The sequence below is a fragment of the Pleurodeles waltl genome, chromosome 8 (assembly GCF_031143425.1).
Source record: "Pleurodeles waltl isolate 20211129_DDA chromosome 8, aPleWal1.hap1.20221129, whole genome shotgun sequence".
NCBI classification, from domain to species: Eukaryota; Metazoa; Chordata; class Amphibia; order Caudata; family Salamandridae; genus Pleurodeles; species Pleurodeles waltl.
Window position 1 is genome coordinate 693,928,682 of NC_090447.1, and position 24,324 is coordinate 693,953,005.

Here is a 24,324-nt window from a genome sequence, read left to right on the forward strand (position 1 = left end):
TGCTTTAAGAGGTACATATCTAATAGGACACTAATCTACTCAATGTGATAGCTCTACCAGGCATCAACCTACTACAGCCCACCTTGCTGAAACAAGAAACCGAATTTAACATTTCTGTCCCAGTGGTAGGAAAAAACAATCTGGGTTGAGACTGGTATTCCAGTGCATAGCAGATCTCTTAGTGATGCATGGATGAGCCATGTAAAGCTCTGCCTGAATCCGAAACAAACAATTAGAGAAAAACAACGTTTATTTTTCCAAACATAAGATAGTAGGCACATGTTGTGAATCTACGCTACATTAAATGTTCTGCTCAAACAAAAACTGCTAGAAATGAAACAGATCGACAATTTAAAAAAAAAATCAGAAGAATCTGACACCACCATTATACGGATGAATACAACACAATTCCAAAATGCAGCACATTGAGATTTACGTTATTTCTTTTTAAGCCCTAAGGAGGTTAACTGGATTCTGCGTCTGCATCACTGACAATATTTGTCAGCATTATTTGTTGGATATTTCTAAAAACAGGACTTAATTTCAAGCTGACAAGCACAAGATAGTTTTTCTCGAGGTAAGCATATATCGGACTTCCTGGAGACTTATTGTCCTTGTGAGGATTAAAAAGGGGTTAATGGCTTATATTATTTTTGTTTTTACTCCTGCTGGCATTTCAAATAAAGAGATAATGTTTTTAGAGAGAATACGTTATAAGATTCAATTCTAAAAAAAATGCTTTCACTTTAAAATAAGAGTTTTCAACTAGGGGTGGATATATTCTGTTTACTAATATATTACTGAAGGTCTCATGATGGAGAACATGAGCCAAAATACACAGACTAGGACTGGCGAGGTGATCAGTATAAGGAAGCTCCCCTCAGCAAAAACCAAGCACTCCCTGAAGTGGGATTAAAGAGATGCCAACACTGCTCAAAGGAATAAAACATGAGGGGCCCAAGAAAATAATGCTGCAAAAGAAAAACATAGAAAGAGACGGTCTATCAAGTTCCAACAGTCAACAACATGATGCAGTTTCTAATCCTTTTCCAGTCACAGGTGATAACGAAAGGAAGATGGGACAAGCATACAATGGCCCCATCATGTTTTGACAATGTGTGTCGTTTCTAGCCCTCTCTCCTGGCCCCAAATCTTGGTAAGTGATGGTGTTGGAAACAACAGTAAGATAAAGCATTATTCAGCAGATGGCCTCCTCAGGACCACTGCTAAAGCTACTTAGATATGTGGCAAGAAAATACATACATACTCTCCACTTAACACTAATTTATTTAGGAATAAATTAGAATCTTTTTGCGCTAAATTACTGTACTTACTTAAATCTTCATCCTCGTGTTGGGCATCATTTACAGTCATGTAAACCAACTTTTCTCGTGGTACACGTCCCACGCTGTTTTGCTCCAGCAATTCAACCCCCTGATCAAGCTCAGAGTCGCTCTCCACGATATCTACTGTGCCTCCTGCATGAAAAGAACAGTGCTGGGGGCTTGTTGGCTTCACCATGCAAAAATGAGAGCTGTATCACCTAGCAAAATTCGAAAAACGTAGCAATGCGTAAACCTCAATCAGGAAACTCAACCCATGCAGCTTACACCTTATAATCCGTTGTAAATGATCAAATTAACATAAGGGTACTTTCAAATAAGAGCAGATAAAAAAATCATCAGTCACAAACCTTTAAAGAAACTATATCTCAGCAGATTTATCAGTAGCACAATGCATCAACACCAGTAATCCCACATAACTGCAGTGTTTTGCATGACTTTATTCAGGCATTTATGGAGTAAATTCCAGGACATGTTGCATGTGTCTCTCTTAAAAGTATAGTCAAAGTCAAATATGAAGTGGAGTATATGGTGATCTGATAACAATGGAAAGTGGTTCTGTTCAAATCGTTGGTGAGAAAACAACCATACTACTGCAGATGGAACGTACAGAAGGTTTATGCCATGTCTATGTAGCATGGAAAAGATAAAAGGGTAGATTAGCTCTCAGCTTTCATTTAAAGAGACTAATGAGTAAGTACAGAGGGTGGTGCTTTCGTCAGAACATATTCTACATGTTTACACGACAAGACTTAAGAGTTATAGATTTTAACAGACATTCAATAAGAAGCTGCACTGAGTTATATAGACCTACTAAGATAGAGACAAATAGTATTAAATTAATAAATAAAGTATATCAAGCTGTAAAGACTCATCACCCTTAAAGTGCGCGTCTTAAAAAATGTATATTACTATCATTTTTCGAAATAATTTTTATTGAGGTTTTAATATTTTCGAAGGGAGTCTGGTTACAGCATAATATGTAAAGGCATCCTCCATGCTGCAGCATTCCTCACTAAGAACCATAGGAAATATGACCACATCATCTGTACCCTAACAGAACTCCACTGGCTTCCCTTGCCACCTCGCACCATCTTCAAAACCAACTGCCACCAAGACTCTCCACGCCCATATGGCTGACCAGCTCACCTACAACAGTGGCTGATGGCACAACCACATCTAAAACAAAGGTAGACCAGATATAAAGAAGGGAAGAAAAGAAAAAAACAAGACAGCAGACCTTTTCCATTGATGTGCCTAGGATCTAGAATATATAAATCTGAATATATAGAAAGAAAGTAAAATGTTACTTACCCAGTAGACATCTGTTCGTGGCATATAGTGCTGTAGATTCACATGCTTTGCATAAGGCAGCAATCTAGTGTTGGGCTCCAAGTGTTGCAAGTTGTTTTTTGTTCGAGGAATCTTTTTGAGTCATGAGATCGAGTGACTCCTCCTCTCCGTGATACCACGCATGGGCATCGAGGCCTTTGTTAGATTGTTTTCCCATATGCGGGTGAGGTAAGGAGTATATAGAGAGAGTAAGTAAAAGAGATGTCAATGCAGGGTATATACATATACAATCTTTATATAAGAATGCCACTATAACGACCACAGATTTCAGGGGAGGAGGGAGGGTGCATGTGAATCTACAGAACTACATGCCACGGACCGATGTCTACTGGGTAGGTAGCATTTTTCGTTCAATGGCATGTGTGGCTGTAGATACACATGCTGAGCACAGACTGTAAAGTAGTCCCCTCCAAGTAAGAAGTGACTAGCCTGTGGGAATTGGAGTAGCTTGAACAAGTGTCCTGAGCACCGCTTGGCAACTTTTTCTTGTTGCCGTGCTAAAATGTCTACACAATAGTGTTTAGCAAATGTATGTAGTGTAGACCAAGGAGCAGCCTTACAAATGTAGGCTATTGGAACGTTGCCTAAAAAAGCTACAGAAGCACCCTTTTTCTGGTGGAGTGTGCACTGGGAGTAATAGGTAACTGCCTTTTGGCTTTAAGATAGCAAGTCTGAATACACTTGTCTATCCATCTGGCTGTTCCAGTTTTTGAAACTGGATTGCCTTTATGAGGCATGGAAAATGCTACACAAAGCGGTTTAGATTTTCTTAAGTTTTTAGTCCTATCAATGTAATACGTAAGAGCCCTCTTAACATCTAATGTGCGAAGAGCTCTCTCTGCAACGGAGTCTGGCTGTGAGAAAGAGACAGGTAACTTAACTGACTGATCAATGTGAAATGGTGAAACTACTTTTGGAAGGAATTTAGGGGTTGTCCCAAAAACTACCCTATCTTTGTATAATTGGAAGAATGGTTCTTCTAAAGTTAGAGCCTGTATTTCACTTACACGTTGTAAAGAAATGGCTCCCTGTTGCAGTTACCCCCCACTTTTTGCCTGATACTGATGCTGACTTGACTGAGAAGTGTGCTGGGACCCTGCTAACCAGGCCCCAGCACCAGTGTTGTTTCACCTAAAATTTACTTTTGATTCCACAATTGGCACACCCTGGCATCCAGGTAAGTCCCTTGTAACTGGTACCCCTGGTACCAAGGGCCCTGATGCCAGGGAAGGTCTCTAAGGGCTGCAGCATATCTTATGCCACCCTGGGGACCCCTCACTCAGCACAGACACACTGCTTGCCAGCTTGTGTGTGCTGATGAGAACAAAACGAGTAAGTCGACATGGCACTCCCCTCAGGGTGCCATGCCAACCTCACACTGCCTATGCAGTATAGATAAGTCACCCCTCTAGTAGGCCTTACAGCCCTAAGGCAGGGTGCACTATACCATAGGTGAGGGCACCAGTGCATGAGCACTATGCCCCTACAGTGTCTAAGCAAAACCTTAGACATTGTAAGTGCAGGGTAGCCATATGAGTATATGGGCTGGGAGTCTGTCAAAAACGAACTCCACAGCTCCATAATGGCTACACTGAATACTGGGAAGTTTAGTATCAAACTTCTCAGAATAATAAACCCACACTGATGCCAGTGTTGGATTTATTAAAAAATGCACACAGAGAGCATTTTAGAGATGCCCCCTGTATCTTACCCAATTGTTCAGTGCAGGACTGACTGGTCTGTGCCAGCCTGCTGCTGAGAGATGAGTTTCTGACCTCATGCGGTGAGAGCCTTTGTGCCCTCTGAGGACAGAAACAAAGCCTGCTCTGGGTGGAGGTGCTTCACACCTCCCCCCTGCAGGAACTGTAACACCTAGCAGTGAGCTTCAAAGGCTCAAGCTTCGTGTTACAATGCCCCAGGGCACTCCAGCTAGTGGAGATGCCCGCCCCCTGGACACAGCCCCCACTTTTGGCGGCAAGTCCAGGAGAGATAATGAGAAAAACAAGGAGGAGTCACTGGCCAGTCAGGACAGCCCCTAAGGTGTCCTGAGCTGAGGTGACTCTGACTTTTAGAAATCCTCCATCTTGTAGAAGGAGGATTTCCCCAATAGGGATAGGAATGTGACCCCCTCCCCTTGGGAGGAGGCACAAAGATGGTGTACCCACCCTCAGGGCTAGTAGCCATTGGCTACTAACCCCCCAGACCTAAACACGCCCTTAAATTTAGTATTTAAGGGCTCCCATGAACCTAAGAATTTAGATTCCTGCAACTTACCGAAGAAGAAGACTGCTGAGCTGAAAACCCCTGCAGAAGAAGAAAGAAGACACCAACTGCTTTGGCCCCAGTCCTACCGGCCTGTCTCCTGCCTTCTAAAGAAACCTGCTCCAGCGACGCTTTCTCAAGGACCAGCGACCTCTGAATCCTCAGAGGACTGCCCTGCTTCAAGAGGAACAAGAAACTCCAGAGGACAGCAGACCTGCTCCAAAAAGACTGCAACTTTGTTACAGAGGAGCAGATTTAAAGACCCCTGCAATCCCCGCAAGAAGCGTGAGACTTGCAACACTGCACCCGGTGACCCCGACTCGACTGGTGGAGAAACAACACCTAAGGGAGGACCCTCCGGCGACTCCGAGACTGTGAGTAACCAAAGTGGTCCCCCCTGAGCCGCCACAGCGACGCCTGCAGAGGGAATCCCGAGGCTCCCCCTGACCGCGACTGCCTGACTCTAAAATCCCGACGGCTGGAAAAGACCCTGCACCCGCAGCCCCCAGCACCTGAAGGATCGGAACTTCAGTGCAGGAGTGACCCCCAGGAGGCCCTCTCCCTTGCCCAGGTGGTGGCTACCCCGAGGTGCCCCCCCTTGCCTGCCTGCACCGCTGAAGAGACCCCTTGGTCTCCCATTGATTTACATTGCGAACCAGACGCTTGTTTGCACACTGCACCCGTCCGCCCCCGCGCTGCTGAGGGTGTACTTTCTGTGTGGACTTGTGTCCCCCCCGGTGCCCTACAAAACCCCCCTGGTCTGCCCTCCGAAGAAGCGGGTACTTACCTGCTGGCAGACTGGAACCGGGGCACCCCCTTCTCTCCATTGAAGCCTATGTGTTTTGGGCACCACTTTGAACTCTGCACCTGACCGGCCCTGAGCTGCTGGTGTGGTGACTTTGGGGTTGCTCTGAACCCCCAACGGTGGGCTACCTTGGACCCCAATCTTAACCCCGTAGGTGGTTTACTTACCTGCAAAAACTAACATTACTTTACCTCCCCCAGGAACTGTGAAAATTGCACTGTGTCCACTTTTAAAACAGCTTATTGTGTTTTATGTAAAAAGTATATATGCTACTGTGATTATTCAAAGTTCCTAAAGTACTTACCTGCAATACCTTTCAAATGAGATATTACATGTAGAATTTGAACCTGTGGTTCTTAAAATAAACTAAGAAAAGATATTTTTCTATAACAAAAACCTATTGGCCTGGAATTGTTTCTGAGTGTGTGTTCCTCATTTATTGCCTGTGTGTATGTACAACAAATGCTTAACACTACTCCTTTGATAAGCCTACTGCTCGACCACACTACCACAAAATAGAGCTTTAGTTTTATCTCTTTTTGCCACTATCTTACCTCTAAGGGGAACTCTTGGACTCTGTGCATACTATTCCTTACTTTGAAATAGTGCATACAGAGCCAACTTCCTACACACGTCTTAGAAGTGATAGCTACTAAAAAAGGCTATCTTCCATTAAATAAATTGCAAAGAACAGGAATGCACAGGCGGAGATGGTGGACTTTTAAGTCTAGTCAGTACAACATTAAGGTTTCATGATGGGGCTGGGGGAACCCTGGATGGAATGACTCTTTTGAGGCCTTCCATGAAGGCTTTGATAACTGGAATCATGAATATAGAAATATTTTGTTTGTTTTGGAAGTAAGCAGCTATAGCCTCTAAATGAAGTTTAACAGATGAGTATGCTAAGTTTGCCTTTTGTAAATGTAGTAGATAACAAACAATGTCTTGAACTAAGACTCTGAGTGGGTCAATATGTTTAGGCTGATAGTAGCAGACAAAATGTTTCCATTTTGTAGCATAACACTCTCTAGTTGTAGGTTTACATGCCCCTCTAAGAATTTCCATCCATTCTGAGGGGCGAATAACCAAACTCTTAACTTCAGGAGCCATATCACAAGATTGAGTGTTTTGGGGTCTGGATGTCCGATTTGACCTTGCCTATGAGTGAAAAGGTCCAGCCTGCTGGGGAGAAACTACAGACAGAGCCAACAGTGTTGTGAACCAAAGCTGACGCACCCATGTGGGAGCTATAAGGCTCATGGAGAGTGATGTTTGTCTCATTTTGCGAAGTAGAGATGGATTGAGTGAGAGAGGTGGAAAAGTGTAAGCAAATATCCCTGACTAATTCAAACATAGAGCACTGCCCTTGAACTGAGGGTGTAGTATCTGGATGTGAAGTTCTGGCTTTTTCAAAGAGGTTTATTTATGGTGTTCCCCAGCTTTGAAAGTATTGATTTGCTGCTGCATCATGCTGAGGAGGTCTGCAAACTGGTTTTCCACTCCTGGAAGATATTCTGTCAGTAAGTGAATGCAGTGGTGAATTACCCATTTCCAAATTATCTGAGCAAGAAGGGACAATTGAGAAGAACGTGTCCCTCTCCATTTCTGTAGATAATGGGGAGGGACATGTTGTCTGTACAGACTAGCAACACTTTGTGGGAAAGTTGTGGTAGAAAGGCTTTGAGTGCTAGAAAGACTCCAAGTAGTTGATGTGAGAAGTTTGTTAAATGGGATCCCATATACCTTGTATTGTGAGGATGATGAGGTGAGCTCCCCAACCTGTCTGTGATGCATCTGTAGCTAGAGTGACTTGAGCACAGGGTCTTGAAAGGGCCACTCCTCAGAAAGGTTGGTGGGATTCCACCACTGCAGAGAGCAGTGAGTTTGGTGGTCCAACAACACTAGATCTTGGAGATGACCCTCTGACTAAGACCACAGATGAGATAGACACTGCTGTTAGGGGAGATGTGTAGTCTGGCATGGGGAACAATGGCAATGCAGGACGCAATCATACCTAGTAACTGCATCATTGTTCTCACTGTGTAAGTGTAGTTTTCCTGTAGTTGAGAAAGAAGAGTTTTGAAAAATTTGCATTCAAGCTGGACTTGGATATGCCAATGCTGATTGAGCATTGAGAACTTCCCCCACATAGGGCTGTATCCCTAAAGATTGGAGGTGGGATTTACGAAAGTTGAGTTTGAATCCCAAGGTGTGGGGAAGGTCTACTGTGTGCTGAGTGTGATGCTGACATTTTTTAATAGGACTGGCTTTGAGGAGCCAGACGTCCAAGAAGGGGAAGACATGGATGTGTTGTCTTCTGAGGAATGCAGCAACTATCGCTAAACATTTTGTGAAGACCCTGGGAGCGGCCGTCACCCCGAATGGTAAAACCTTAAATTGATAATGTTTGCCCGCAATGACAAATCGGACGTGTTTGCGGTGTGCTGGATGAATGGGAATGTGGAAGTATGCATTCTTCAGATCTAAAGCTTTTTTCTTTTTTTTTTAAACATATTTTATTGAATTTTATTTATAACATTTCAATCCATGTGGGAGCACCACCCTTCTGTTACAATTTCAGATTGATTGCATATATGGCTTCAGTTTTCATTGCACCCATCAATGGTATAAATACACATATTGCATAGGAAGCATTCATTCTTACACATCATTGTAGTTGTTTGCTACTTAGAGCAAACCGCATTTCCAATCTCGGTGTGCATTGCTGTCGTCCTGTCATCTCTCAATGTTGGTGCTCCCATGAGGGTAACCTACTCCCCCCCACCTCTCGAGTGTGCCTAGCTGTTTCAGGTTGTCTCAGTGTACCTAATGACTATTGCTGTGGTGGGTGTCCCCAAACCAGATTTCTTCACCTCGCTTTTCACTGCTTGTCACTTTACGTTAGTCAGATGTGTGGGAATTAGTCTCCCGGTCCCTGTGGTAGGAGCCGTCCCGCATTCCTTCAGGGGATGGTACCTCACACTGGGGTGTGTCACCAAATCGCTCCCAATCATATACCAGGGTGCCCCAAGCCCGTGCTCTATCAGCCCCTGACCTCGTCTAGCTTCTGGGTGCCTCACTGTCTCTTCTGCCCGCGCCCATTTCAGTACTTCCCTTATCCATGTTCCCTTCTGGGGGCCACGGATCGCCTTCCAGGTCATTGCTATTTCTCTTTTAGCTAGTGGTTAGTCACCTTATGATGAGCCGTGTGCTTGTATCCACTGTGCAAACAGTGTCTGGAATCATTGGGAACCTCCTGTTCAATCACGTCCATTAAGGAGTGAATAACTCCTCATCGCCGCATCTCGGGCACCTGGCCTCTACCAGTCTGAAATGTCTCCGAAGTCTGCCTGGCATGAAATATGGTCTGAGTCTGGGTTTATATTTCCTCCCAATCTTCGTCTGTGATTAAAGTGCCTAGGGCCGCTTCCCATTTCTGCTTAAGAGTTCTGAGCAGTTGGCATAGTGCTACCCATATTTTCCTATAACTCAGGTCACTGCTTTATGGGTGCCTTTGGCATTCGTCAGATACTGACATATTTCCGATAGGGGAGGTTCTGCCCGCCCGTCCGTCCTGCCAATGTGTGATAATCGCCTCGGTGATAGCTCTATATCGGAGAAAGTGATCTGGGGAGATTGTATCGACTGCGGAAGTCTTCAAACAGTAAGAGGGAGCTAGCTTTCTACAAGGTTCCCATAGAGGCCGCTCCAGCTGCCACCCAACTCGAGAGTCTCCTCCAATCTCACCCATGTGGCAGCGCCAGCAAACATTGTAATGGAATTTCAGGATCTTAAGATGAGACACACTTCAACCTGCGAAGATACTGCAACCAACATTTGTGCATCACCTTCAGTTAGTTGGAGCTGCATGCAATTGGGGGACCCAGACGAGGGACCAACCTGACCAACAATTGAAGGTCCAGGGTGAAAGGGGTGGTCTCCCTGTCGGGCACTGCACGACCAGCCATCCATCGGGTCAACCACTGTAGCTGGCCTGCTAGACAGTACGACACGAAATCGGGGACAGCCAGCCCTTCTTCTGCAACCGGTCTTTGTAGCACAAAAGTGCCAGTCATCGCCTGCCAGTGCCCCACAGGAATCCTACCACTACAGAGTTCAATTTCTTGACGAGGGCTCTTGTGATCCATAACAGGAGAGTGGCAAAGAAGTATAGCATGCAGGGTAAGGCTATCATTTTCAGGAGCGCAACTCGCCCCGCCACGGACGGTGGCAAGGATGCCCAGAAGGTCATCTTACCGCGAAGCCCTCGTAGTGCCTGTTCTAAGTTCCCCTCTAGCTGGTCGAGACGGTTATGATAGACATGGACTCCTACGTAGGCCAAGCAGTGCAGTTCCTATTGTAGTTCGTCAAGATCTGGGGGAGCTGCTCTGCCTTCCATCACGGGGAATAGGCTAGATTTTTGCCAGTTGACTCGGAGCCCGGATATAGCGCCAAACCTCTTCAATAGGCGCTGTGCCCCATGCAGGGCATCGTCTGCATCTCCCAAAAAGAGAAGAAGCTCATCAGCATAGAGTACAATGTAGTAAGTCACGCCACTTTTAGGCCTCTGTAGGCGCTTGCCTTCCTAGCTATACAGGTTAACGGCTCAATAGCAAGAGCAAAAAGCGGGGGTGAGGAGAGTGGGCAGCTTTGCCTAGTTCACATCTCTACCCGACAGCCCTCTGAAAGGGTGGTACCCGTGCAAACTTTGGTCCTCGGCACAGCATAGAGCAATCGGGTCCATGCGACAAACTGGTCACCGAGGCAAAATTTAAGAAGCATCTCATGGAGATATTGCCATTCCAAGCTATCAAAAGCTTTTTCAAAGACTATAGTGAAGATCATCGCCTCCTGCTTTGTTTAAGCGTCACTATCTAGGAGAGAGAAGAGGCGACGTATGTTAGTGGCTGTATGGGACCTGGGGATAAAACCAGCCTGGTCTATATGGACTAGATGTGGCATATGCCGCAAGAGGCGCACAGCTAAAATCTTATTCAGTATCTTATAGTCTGCGGACAGCATTATTAGGGGGCGGTAAGAGGCGACGTCCGTAGATGGTTTCCTCGGTTTCAGAAGACGGGCAATCAGGGCTCCCTGAACCGATGCGGGAAGAGCACTACATCTCTTGGCCTCCTCATACATCTCGACCAATCTCTGGCCAAGCTTTGTTATGTATGTTGAATAAAATTCAACTGGAAGCCTATCCGGTCCTGGGGTTTTATTTTGCACCATGCTGGCGACAGCAGCTTTCACTTCAGCGAGTGTAATTGCTGCTCCCAAGATGGTCGCCTCTTGTTCTGAAGTCACTGGAAGGGAAAGATGTGATAAGAAATTTTGGATGTCCATCTCGGTTGGCCGGACTTTGCTTGTGTAGAGATCACCATAATAGTTATAGAATTCACGATTAATGGCAGTCTGGGTATGTATGATTTATCCAGTGGGTTTTGTCAGTTCATCTATAACCGATCCTCTGTGTGCCAGATTCGCCAGCCACACCAGTAGGGAGCTTGCGCGGCCCCCCTCCGAGTGTGTATGTGCTGTGTAGGCTTTATAGTCGTGATAGCGCAGTCTCTCGAGTGTTACCACCATGTTTTCCCGGGCGGTGAGAAGGTCTGGGTCATCTGGGCACCTCTGTTCTAGTGCGCACAACTCCTGTTCAGACTTTGTGTCATGGAGCAGCGCATGGCCTTCAACCTTGGCTGCCGAGATGCATCACCCTCTGATCACTGCCTCAAAACCATTACATTCTATCAGTTTTGAGTTTGTCGAGGCCTCCTTTGTCTCAAAGTAACCAGTTATGTCAGAGCCAATGGTGTCTGCAAAAGCCTGATCCTCCACCAGAGCCGGTTGGAGCCGCCACGTGGGTATCGGAGAACAGATGAGGGACAACCCAAATTCAACAGTAGTGGATTCGATTTTGAAATCGTTCGGGTCAGATATTCGGTCAGGTGTGCCAACTCGTATACGTCTGGTGAACACAGAAATGTGTCCAGCGCACATGCAGGTCATGCTCTGATGAGTAAATTGACTAGTCCCTATGCTCCGGATGGTGAGTTCGCCAGGAGTCAATTAGGCCCCACTCCCTTTGCCAATGTTGGTACAAGGTGGGTGCCCGAACAGTCGGGGAGGATGCAATCTATCTAGTGTTGTGTCTGTAACACAATGAAGACACACCCCCCCAACAATACAGATCCCATGAAGTGCGTGGCTAGGCGCTCGGAGAGGGATGCCAGGAATCCTGATTGGTCAGTGTTAGGACCGTATATGCTTCCCAATACTATCTCCCGCCCATCTAATTTCCCAATGGTTATGGTATAGCAACCCAGAGGGTCTATGATGGACGCTGTGTGATAAGAAACTCTGGATTTAATCCACACTAAGGTCCCCCTGGCATATGCTGAGTAAGTAGTATAGTATACCTGGACTTTCAACCGCTGTTGCAGGATGCGCCCCTCAACGGCATCTAAATGTGTCTCCTGTAACAAAGCTATATGGATTCCCCGCCTATTAAGGTATGAAAATACTTTATGTCGCTTAGCCATGGAACGCATCCCCCTAACATTCCATGTTAGAGGCTTAACATTCAGTGTGGTGTCCACTGGGGCTATAGTGTAGGACATGGTGGAAATTGTAGGGGTCTAGAGCCCATCTGAAAGGGAACCCTTCTCACAGCAATTTACATATACAACAGTCCTAGGCAGCACAAAACGTTCTTTTCATTAACCAGATAACATTGTCACCAAATCCCAGTCCCCAGGGCAAGAGGTGTGACGCCCTCGCCCAAACTATCAAACAACCAAGAATCAAACTTGTTCATGCGTTAATCGTTCAGGCTACGGTTTATAAGGCGTGTCAGTTCTGTCATTGTGCAGCAGTGGGCTCCAGGTACCCCCAGCTCTCATCTCACCCCCTTTGTCTCATGTCTGCAATGTAGGATCTATGTGAGATAATGTAATATGTCAGCCATTGCAGGTATTGTGTGGGTAAAGCGCGTCTGTCATCCCAGCATCCGACAACGTATATCCACTGAGGGAACAGCAAAGATCATTAGATAAGTTCATCTGTAGTTCACGGAGTGACCACCTAGAGAAGTTAATCCACAGTTCCCGGGGTGTCCGCCGGTAGGACCACACTCCAGTAGGCCAAAGCCATGGACTCACTATCCTAATCTGTCCGCTCCCCACTCACCCCCCGGGTCGGGGACATAGAGCTCAATGACGATCCGCCCAGCAAGACGACCGCTGCAACCACCCACTGACGTTCCTTTTGTACTTCCTCCGCTGTGGGTGGGTCAATCAGGGCTGGTGGTTTACTCCGGCGGAAGCGAGGTCAGCGTTTCCTCTTCTGCTGCAGAGAGCGGCTGCTAGGCCCGGGTTAGCTAAGAGTTCCAGCCAGGACCATGCATCTTGCGGTGTGGTGAAGAATTCTACCTCCGTCAGGGTAACCACTCGGAGTTCTGCAGGAAACTGCATGGAATATGAGATCTCAAGTTCCCTGAGTTTCCATTTTACAGTGGTAAAAGCTGCTTTCTGGTGCTGGACTTCTCAATAGAAGTCAGGGAAAATTGACAGTCTTCTGTTTTCCACCATCAAGTTCTCATGCAATCTCGCTTGTTGTTATATGTAGTCTTGATCCTTGAAGTGAAGCAGTTGTGCTACCACTGGCCTTGCCAGACCGCCCGGAGGTGATCTAGCAGGCGCCCTACGGTCCCTTTCTAATGCAAAGAAGGGGGGAGAGTCCCTCCGTGGCCAGCACATTCTTGAGCCAGTCTTCCAGATAACACACCATGTCTGGGCCTTCAATTTTTTCAGCAAGCCCTACCACTCTGATATTGTTACATTGTGTCCTGTTCGCCGAGTCTTCCGTTCTACTTTCTCGGATTTTTAAGCAGGCTTCAATGATGTCAAGGGGCCATCTGCTAGGGCCAAGGCAGGGGTTGCTTCTGAAAGATCCCGCTCTGTCGCGGTGACACGTTCTGCCAAACGACGATGGGCATCGCGGAGGAGGCCCAGCTCTCTGCTCAAAGTGTTCATTTTGACCTCCACTGCTGTTCTTGACGCCGTATGGCCTTGTAAGGAAATGCCTCCTTGGCATGGTTACCCCCTAATTTTTTATCTTTGCAGATGCTATGTTTTCATTGAAAGTGTGCTGGGACCCTGCTAACCAGGCCCCAGCACCAGTGTTCTTTCCCTAAACTGTACCTTTGTCTCCACAATTGGCACAACCCTGGCACTCAGATAAGTCCCTTGTAACTGGTACCCCTGGTACCAAGGGCCCTGATGCCAGGGAAGGTCTCTAAGGGCTGCAGCATGTCTTATGCCACCCTGGGGACCCCTCACTCAGCACATGCACACTGCCTCACAGCTTGTGTGTGCTGGTGGGGAGAAAAAGATTAAGTCGACATGGCACTCCCCTCAGAGTCCCATGCCAACCTCACACTGCCTGTGGCATAGGTAAGTCACCCCTCTAGCAGGCCTTACAGCCCTAAGGTAGGGTGCACTATACCACAGGTGAGGGCATGTGTGCATGAGCACTATGCCCCTACAGTGTCTAAGCAAAACCTTAGACATTGTAAGTGCAGGGTAGCCATAAGAGTATATGGTCTGGGAGTTTGTCAAACATGAACTCCACAGTTCCATAATGGCTACACTGAAAACTGGGAAGTTTGGTATCAAACATCTCAGCACAATAAATGCACACTGATGCCAGTGTGCAATTTATTGTAACATACACCCAGAGGGCATCTTAGAGATGTCCTCTGACTACCAATCCAACTTTTAGTGTAGGCTGACCAGTTTCTGCCAGCCTGCCACACACCAGACATGTTGCGGGCCACATGGGGAGAGTGCCTTTGTCACTCTGTGGCCAGGAACAAAGCCTGTACTGGGTGGAGGTGCTTCTCACCTCCTCCTGCAGGAACTGTAACACCTGGCGGTGAGCTTCAAAGATTCACCCTTTTTGTTACAACATCCCAGGGCATCCCAGCTGGTGGAGATGCCCGCCCCTCCAGTCACTGCCCCCACTTTTGGCGCCAAGGTTGGAGGAGATAATGAGAAAAACAAAGAGGAGTCACCCACCAGTCAGGACAGCCCCTAAGGTGTCCTGTGCTGAGGTGACCCCTGCCTTGAGAAATCCTCCATCTTGAGTTTGGAGGATTCCCCCAATAGGATTAGGGATGTGCCCCCTCCCCACAGGGAGGAGGCACAAAGAGGGTGTAGCCACCCTCAAGGACTGTAGCCATTGGCTACTGCCCTCCCAGACCTAAACACACCCCTAAATTCAGTATTTAGGGGCTCCCCAGATCCCACGAAATCAGATTCCTCCAACCTGAAGAAACAAGGACTGCTGAACTACAAGCCTGCAGAGAAGGAGGAAGACGACAACTGCTTTGGCCCCAGCCCTACCGGCCTGTCTCCAGCTTCGAAAACCTGCAACCAGCAACGCATCCAACAGGGACCAGCGACCTCTAAAGCCTCAGAGGACTGCCTTGGACTAAAGGACCAAGAAACTCCCGTGACCAGCGGCCCTGCTCAAAACCAGCTACTTCTTTGCAACAAAGAAGCAACTTCCAAAGACTGCACGTTTCCCGCCGGAAGCGTGAGACTTCTCACTCTGCACCCGACGCCCCCGGCTCGAGATTCAGAGAACTAACACCTCAGGGAGGACTCCCCGGCGACTGCGAGCCCGTGAGTAACCGCAGACGACCCCCCTGAGCCCCCACAGCGACGCCTGCAGGAAGAATCAAGAGGCTCTCCCTGACCGCGATTGCCTATAACAAGGGACCGACGACTAGAACCAGCACTGCACCTGCCACCCCCAGGACCTGAAAGAACCAAACCTCAGCGCAGGAGTGACCCCTAAGCGACCCTCTGCCTTGCCCAGGCGGTGGCTGTCCCGAGAAGCCCCCCCTGTGCTTGCCTGCACCGCTAGAGTGACCCCCGGGTCCCTCCATTGTTTTCTACCTGAAACCAGAAGCCTGCTTGGTACATTGCACCCGGCTGCCCCTGTGCCGCTGAGGGTGTGTTTTGTGTGCCTACTTGTGTCCCCCCCAGTCCTCTAAAACCCCCCACCTGGTCTGCCCCCTGAGGACGCAGGTACTTACCTGCTGGTAGATAGGAACCGGAGCACCCCTGTTCTCTATAGGCGCCTTTGTGTTTTGGGCACCTTTTTGACCTCTGCACCTGACCGGCCCTGAGCTGCTGGTGTGGTAACTTTGGGGTTGCCTTGAACCCTCAACAGTGGGCTGCCTAAGCCCCAGAACTAAGACTTGTAAGTGTCTTACATACCTCCTAATCTAACCTTTACTTACCCCCCCCCCCCCCCCAGGAACTGTTGATTTTTGTAGTGTGTCCACTTTGAAAATAGCTTATTGCCATTTTTACAAAGACTGCATATGATATTGCTTTTATTCAAAGTTCCTAAAGTATCTAAGTGAAGTATCTTACATTTAAATAGTTTAATGTAAATCTTGAACCTGTGGTTCTTAAAATAAACTAAGAAAATATATTTTTCAATATAAAAACCTATTGGCCTGGAGTAAGTCTGAGTGTGTGTTCCTCATTTATTGCCTGTGTGTGTACAACAAATGCTTAACACTACCCTCTGATAAGCCTACTGCTCGACCACACTACCACAAAATAGAGCATTAGAATTGTCTACTTTTGCCACTATCTTACCTCTAAGGGGAACCCTTGGACTCTGTGCAAACCTGTTTCTTACTTTGAAATAGTATATACAGAGCCAACCTCCTACAGGCCCTAAGTACATCTTGTAATATAGGAGTGAAGGTTGTTATTGTTGCTGGCAATATCTGTTCCGCCTCACCACTGGTTGTTCGGATATATGCCGGGGGCCTCCCAGATCCCCATCTTTCTCGTTGAGGGCCTTTCCCATGTTGTGCCGTGGTAGCGGTTGCCACCAATTTCTAGGTGGTCACTCTAGTGGGTAGCGGTGCTCCCCTGTGTGCTGCGTGTAGGACCCCCTAATGCAAGCAATAGCCGCGCTTCGTGTTACTTTTGTAGGATGGGCAATTCTTGATCCCAGTTGCTCATGGTCCTCCTCTGCTTTTCTTGTCTGGGCCTCCCAGGGGGTGAAGGCGCCTGCTGCTGGGCTAAGGGTCGTGTTGGTATCAGTCAAGTGGGCCGGAGTCCTCACCGCCACTCCTCCTCATCTGCTGGGATCTCGGTCGCCCTGGAGGGTGCTCACCAACGTGGAGGAACAATAGTCATCCCTCTACGGGACCTTCTCGGGCTCCATGCTACAATTTGCTGCAGGTAACGCCCTCCCAGGATGAAGGCAGGTTCATTTGGGATGACAGTTTGGGGCCCGCTGCACCAGCGTAGCACGATCCCGCAGGTTGTCCCACCTCTGCCATGTAGGTTTGGCCTCTCAATGGCCCTTCTTGGTCTCTGGGGTGATGGGTTGCTCAGTTAAATTGCCTCTCAGCCGCAGCCCAGCTCATGGCCTCTCTCAGTAAGTCATGGGGCCACAGTGAGGAGTGGCATCCAGAGGCTGCGGTGTGTCCAAAGCTGAGCCCAGGGCCTCCGAGGCACAGGGCCCCTTGTCGCCTCCAACTGGCCCCCCTCGTCAGCACCGCAGTCTAGCGCAGGGTCGTGCATGTATAGGGCCTCCAGCGCCAGGGCACCACAGCTCACGTGGTGCCAGACATTCCCAATCTGACGGCCGCCACTCCAGGCCGGCACATCCTCACGGCTCTCGTCATGGCTCCCCCTCAATCCCCCAGGTCTGCCGCTCGTCGAGGAGAGCGCTCTGCAGCCCCAGGACCCTAGGATACCGCTCTCACCTTCCGCGCTTTTAGAGAAGGGGTAGTGCTTCTGGTATCCCACTCCTGGGTGCCTTCCTTTCCCTGCGCCCCCTCACTGGAAGCCGTCAGGCCGCTTCGAAGGACGGCATGCAGAGGCCATGCCGTGTCCAAGAAGGATCATGGGGGCCTCCGAACCACAGGGCCCCCGGTCACTGCCGGCCGTCCTCACTCATCTGCGCTGCGGTCCTGCGCATGGATATGCCCGCATCGGGTCTGTGGCGCCAGCTCGCCTCAGTTCACATCTCGCCAGGTGATCCCAAGCTAAGGGCCTCCATTTTAGGCCGGTAGCTCCTCGCGGTCCCTGTCGTGGCTCCCCGCATCTGGCACTCAGTCAGGCAGACGCTCTGCATTCACAGGGGTCTAGGAAGCAGCCCCCACCTTTCGCCCCTTTGGAGGATGGGCAGTAGGGGGTCCGATGAGGCTGTGGGTCCCAGAGCTCCGGTGCCGTGCTGCCTACTCCATTCGCCACCTGTCCACGCCCCATCTAAATACTTCAGATCTAAAGCCGTCATGAAGTCGCTTTGTTTTAATAGGGGAATGATATCTTGGAGAGTAATCATATGGAAATGCTGTGACAGAATGTATAGATTGAGTGGTCTGAGATCTAGAATCAGTATTAGTGGCCCATCTTTGTTTGGTAAAAGGAAGTATTGGGAATATGCTCCTAACCCTTAAGGGTGAGAGGGGAACCGGCTCTATAGCCCCTTTTGGATGAAGGGATTGCACCTCTTCTTTTGAAAAATTTAGATGGGCATGTGAAAATGTGCGAGTGCGAGGGGGAATATTTTGTGGAGTGGAGATGAGCTATAGACAGTAATCATGTTGGATAATTGATGGAACCCACTGATTAATGCTGATATTTGACCATTGTGGATAGAAATGCAGTAGTTTGTCCCCTACTGGAGAGGTGCGAGCTGGTGAGAGGTGTAAGTAGTCACTGGCGTGTATAGAGGCAGACCCTCTAGAGTTGGACGCTTTTCCTCTACCTTTAATGTTTGCACCTCTGTAGGAACCTCTATTATAGAAATGGGTGCCTTGCTTAGTTTGGGAGGCAGAAGGCTCAATAGATGATGATTTCAAGCCTCACCTCAATTGTGGGAAATGAAAATTACCCCTTTGTGGTGTGGTGAGTAGGGACCCCATGGCCTTTGCTGTTTCAGAATCCTTCTTGAGCACTCCTATGGTGGTGTCAACTGTCTGACCAAACAAGTTTCCAGTCGAAAGGCATGTTGTGAACTGCCTGCTGAATTTCTGGCTTGAAGCCTGAACATCTAAGCCAAGCATGCCTTCTGATCATAATAATACTGGTATTAATACCTGTAGGAGGCTGGCCTGGCTTATAGTGGGTACCTTGTGGTACTTACACCTTGTGCCAGGTCCAGTTATCCCTTATTAGTAGGTTAGAGGTGTTCTATCAGCTTAGGCTGTTAGAGGGAGCTATAGCAGAGCAGCTTAGGCTGAACTAGGAGACATGCAAAGCTCCTACTATACCACTTACATCACTTAGTACTATATCACAAGAAAACACAATACTCAGAGTTACTAAAAATAAAAGGTACTTTATTTTAGGGACAATGTGCCAAAAGTATCTCAGAGGATATACTCCCCTAGGAGGTAAGTTACATACACAAAATAAACACACACAAACCAAAATCAGGTAAGTAAAACAGTTAGAAAAGTAGTGCAAACACTGTAGAACACAATAGAATGCAATAGGGAGAAATAGGCCTAGGGGCAACACAAACCATATACTCCAAAAGTGGAATGCGAACCACGAATGGACCCCAGGCCTAGTGTAGTGTGTAGAGGGTCGCCGGGAGTGTAAGAAAACACTAAGGGTGTCCAAGATACCCTACCCCAAGACCCTGAAAAGTAGGAGTAAAGTTACCCTACTGCCCCAGAAAGACCGTAAAGTCGAGATAGGGAATTCTGCAAGGACAACAACTGGCTGCATAGCACTGAAGACGGATTCCTGGACCTGAGGACCTGTAAAGGAAGGGGACCAAGTCCAAGAGTCACGCAAGTGTCCAGGAGCCCACTAAACCCCGGATGAAGGTGCAAAAGGGCTGCCTCCGGGTGAAAGAAGCCAAAGATTCTGCAACAACGGAAGGTGCCAGGAACTTCTCCTTTGGTCAGAAGATGTCTCACGGCATGCTGGAGGATGTAGAGTTGTTTCCACGCAGAAAGACCGCAAACAAGCCTTGCTAGCTGCAAGAGTCGCGGTTGAGGATTTTGGGTGCTGCTAGGGCCCAGGAAGGACCAGGAGGTCGCCCCTTGGAGGAGGAGACAGAGGGGGCGCTCAGCAACACAGAGAGCCCACGCAGAAGCAGGCAGCACCCGCAGAAGCACCTGAACAGGCACTTAGAAGATCTGAGGACGACGGTTGACTCAGAGCAACAAAAGAGGGTCCCACGATGTCGGAGTCCAACTCAGCGAGTTGGGCAATGCAGGACAGAGTGCTGGGGACCTGGGCTAGGCTGTGCACAAAGGAAGTCTTGCAAAAGTGCACAGAAGCCCGAGCAGCTGCAGTTCACGCAGTACACAGGATTACTGTCTGGCGAGGGAAGGCAAGGACTTACCTCCACCAAATTGGGACAGAAGGGCACTTGGACATAGCTCCTGTGTTCCAGGGATCACGCTCGTCAGGATGAGAGGGGACCCAGAGGACCGGTGATGCAGAAGTTTGGTGCCTGCGTTAGCATGGGGAAGATTCCGTCGACCCACAGGAGATTTCTTCTTGGGTTCCAGTGCAGGGTGAAGGCAGATAGCCCTCAGAGTATGCACCACCAGGAAACAGTTGAGAAAGCCGGCAGGATGAGGCGCTAAAATGTTGCTGGTAGTCTTCTTGCTACTTTGTTGCAGTTATGCAGGTGTCATGGAGCAGTCAGCGGTCAATCCTTGGCAGAAGTCGAAGAGGGAAGTGCAGAGGAACTCTGGTGAGCTCTTGGATTCGTTATCTGGTGAGATGCCCACAGGAGAGACCCTAAATAGCCTACAGAGGAGGATTGGCTACAGTGAAAGGTAAGCACCTATCAGGAGGGGTCTCTGACGTCACCTGCTGGCACTGGCAACTCAGAGCTATCCATTGTGCCCTCACACCTCTGCATCCAAGATGGCTGAGGTCTGGGACACACTGGAGGAGCTCTGGGCACCTCCCCTGGGAGGTGCTGGTCAGGGGAGTGGTCATGCCCCTTTCCTTTGTCCAGTTTCGCGCCAGAGCAGGGCTGGGGGGATCCCTGAACCGGTGTAGACTGGCTTATGCAAGGAGGGCACCATCTGTGCCCTTCAAAGCATTTCCAGAGGCTAGGGGAGGCTACTCCTCCCCAGCCCTTCACACCTATTTCCAAAGGGAGAGGGTGTAACACCCTCTTTCAGATGAAATTCTTTGTTCTGCCTTCCTGGGACTGGGCTTCCCAGACCCCAGGAGGGCAGAAATCTGTCTGAGGGTTGGTAGCAGCTGCAGCTGCCCGGAAAACCCCAGAGAGCTAGTTTGACATTACCCGGGTTCTATGCTAGAGCCCCGGGGATGCATGGAATTGTACCCCCAATACCAGAATGGGGGTGACAATTCCATGATCCTAGACATGTTACAAGGCCATGTTCAGAGTTACCATTGTGACGCTACATATAGGTATTGACCTATATGTAGTGCACGCGTGTAATGGTGTCCCCGCACTCACAAAGTTCGGGGAAATTGCTGTGAACTATGTGGGGGCACCTTGGCTAGTGCCAGGGTGCCCTCACACTTAGTAACTTTGCCCCCAACCTTCACCAGCTGAGGGTTAGTGACTTATAAGTTACTTAAGTGCAATGAAAAATGGCTGTGAAATATCGTGGACGTTATTTCACGCAGGCTGCAGTGGCAGGTCTTTGTAAGAATTGTCTGAGCTCCCTATGGGTGGAAAAAGAAATACTGCAGCCCATAGGGATCTCCTTGAACCCCAATACCCTGGGTACCTAGGTACCATATACTAGGGAATTATAAGGGTGTTCCAGTGTGCCAATGAGAATTGGTAAAATTAGTCACTAGCCTGCAGTGACAATTTTAAAATCAGAGAGAGCATAAACACTGAGGTTCTGGTTAGCAGAACCTCAGTGATACAGTTAGGCACCACACAGGGAACACATACAGGGCATACTTTTTGAGAACTGGGGTCCTGGCTAGCAGGATCCCAGTGACAGGCAAAAACAAACATACACACAAGTAAAAATGGGGGTAACATGCCAGGCAAGATGGTACTTTCCTACAATACCACATGCTGCGGTATCAGCTGCATCAGTGGCACACATAATGGAGTTATTTTAAATACTTTGGGCTTCAGAAACTATTTCCTGTCCCCTTTTGTGATGTTCCTCTGGGAGGTACTGGAGAAGATCCTCCATGTCATCCCGGTGGGCCCTATCGTAACGTGCCAAGAGTGCCTGCGAATTGGCAATACGCCAATGATTGGCAACCACTATTTTTTCCCTGCTGCATCTAGTTTTTTGCTCTCCTTATCAGGGGGAGGTGCATCTCCACTTCATTTGCTGTTCGCACGTTTCCATGCTGTGTTGACTACTATGGAGTCAGGAGGTATATGTGACTGAATAATTACAGGGTCTAGAGGTGCTGCCTTATATTTTTATCGACCTTGGGGTAACAACTCTTGACCTAACAGGTTCTTTAAAAATGTCTGTGGCATGTCTAAGCATACTTGGTAATAACAGGCAAAAACTGACTTTCTTTATGGATGGCAGTCAGTGTATTGAAGAGAAAATTCTCTTCAAGAGGGTCAAGTGTGCATTTGTACGTTGTGATATGCAGCTGCCCATGCTATGACCTGCTGATATGAAGTTGCATCTTCAGGAGGTGAAGGGTGTGCAGGGTATAAATCAGGGTCATTAGGTAATATGGAATCTGGATGGTATAAATCCCATGGGTCAATATCTTTGGAATTTCCCCCAAATTATCTCCCTGAGGTGGTGGTGAACCTTGTGGAGAAAATTGTGGCTCAACAAAAGGTGGAGGAGACTGAGGAGGTGGTGGAGGAGTAGGAAGAAGTACAGGAGAGTGAGGTGGAGTAGGCTGAGGTCAAACTGGAGCCTTGTCCTCTGAGAGCTTTTTAGGAGGAGGAGCAGTGTCCAAGGTTTCTTGAAAAGTAAGTTTCCTCTTGGTTGGGATAGGAGGAGAAGCAATTGTTCTTCCTGTTCCCTCTTGGATGTGGAGCTGGCGCTGGTGAGTGTCCACTGGCTGCACTGGTGAATCTGCTTCCGAGTAATGAGTGGAGTCTCTGGAAGAGATAATGGTTAGTTCTGAAGTTTTCGGAGTGAAAACCTGTTGACTCGAAGTTGTTGGCTCTGAAGCAGATGTTGAAGGCTTCTTACTCTGAGCCAAAATGCACGGATCAACGGTTTGACTCGATCCCAAGACTCTGTGGGATGCTGCCAAGCTGGAGGTCGATGCCGAAGGCGGCGGCTATTTTCGGTGCCAAGCTGGAAGGCGGGGCATCCGAATGTAACTTTCAAAACCAACCATGGCCCGAAGGCAGTGGTGGACCAAAGAACTGTTTCTGGGCCTTCTTTAGAGACTTTGGCCCTCATTACAACTTCGGCGGTCTTACAAAAAGACCGCTGAAGCTGCGGGCGCCACTATACCTATATATTTGTGGCTCCCCATTATGACTTTTCCGCTGGGCCAGCGGACGGAAACAGCATTTCTGTCCGCTGGCCCAGCGGAAAAGCCACATCAACATTGCAGCTGGCTCATAATAGAGCCAGCGGCAATGTTGATGTGCAGCGGGTGCAGCAGCACTCGTCGCGCATTTCACTGCCCTAGATTCGGGCAGTGAAATGTGCGATGGGGCTGTGCCTGGGGGCCCCGAGTCCCCCTTACCGCCAGCCGTTCCATGGCGGTGTTTACCGCCATGGACAGGCTGGCGGTTGAGGATTATGACTGCCTGGCGGTCAGTTGCAGGGGCCGGCGGTATGGCCGTGGCTAATGCGCCACAGTCCTAATACACTGGCGGTACACCGCCAGCCTGTTGGCGGTATTACCGCTGGTGTACCGTCAGCCGCCAGGGTCGTAATGAGGCCCTTTATATGGGAGGTCGGGCTGATGTACTCATGGGTTGCGCTGAGGTGAGAGGGTGACTTTCGGTGCCAGGCTGAGCGTCCAACTCCAAATCTTCTATGGAGATGGCCTCTTCCTGTTCGATCTCCTCCTGTTCATTTCTCTTCCCCGAAAATATCAGGAGTGTCGTCCGATATCTTCGAAACCATCTCCAATCGAAGCGCTCTTCGGTCCTGGAGAGTCTTTTTGTATCGAAAAGACCAACAGGAGTCAGTTTCCTTCTTTATGGTCCGGGGACAAGCACAAGTTACACACCAGGCATTGCTTGGTATGTGGGAATTTCGAATGGCATCGAGGACCACACCGAAATGGAGTCTGTTCCATCCTCCATGCATATCCCAATACCACATGGAGGAACATGCCCGAGACGGATGCTGGAGCCTCAAAGGGCGGTAAGCCGGCCCAGACATAGAAATTCAGATCAAGTATGTTAGATTGTGAAAATGCAACTAAAACACAATAACATAATTGAAAGAAACACGGAAAAGAAGAGTTTGGAATAGACCGAGCCAAGGAATACTGGAGCAAGAGGAAGACATGTCCGAACCAGACAGCGGAGAGAAAACAATCTAACAAAGACTCGATGCCCATGAGCAGTATCACAGAGAGGAGGAGTCACTCGATCTTA

The 24,324-nt window shown here is 48.5% G+C and overlaps 1 protein-coding gene across 3 annotated transcripts in view; it reads right to left on the reverse strand.

Moving 5' to 3' along the window:
* ZFX (zinc finger protein X-linked) overlaps positions 1-24,324 on the reverse strand; it is a 543,920-nt gene that overhangs the window by 236,485 nt on the left and 283,111 nt on the right. The window contains exon 5 of one of the 3 annotated variants that reach the window (XM_069204818.1): positions 1,335-1,478. The exons of 1 other annotated variant lie outside the window; for it this stretch is intronic. In XM_069204818.1, the coding sequence (XP_069060919.1) occupies positions 1,335-1,478 (144 nt within the window). Of the gene's footprint in view, positions 1-1,334; positions 1,544-24,324 lie in introns of all 3 variants that reach the window. One more of the 3 variants, XM_069204820.1, reaches the window with a different exon arrangement.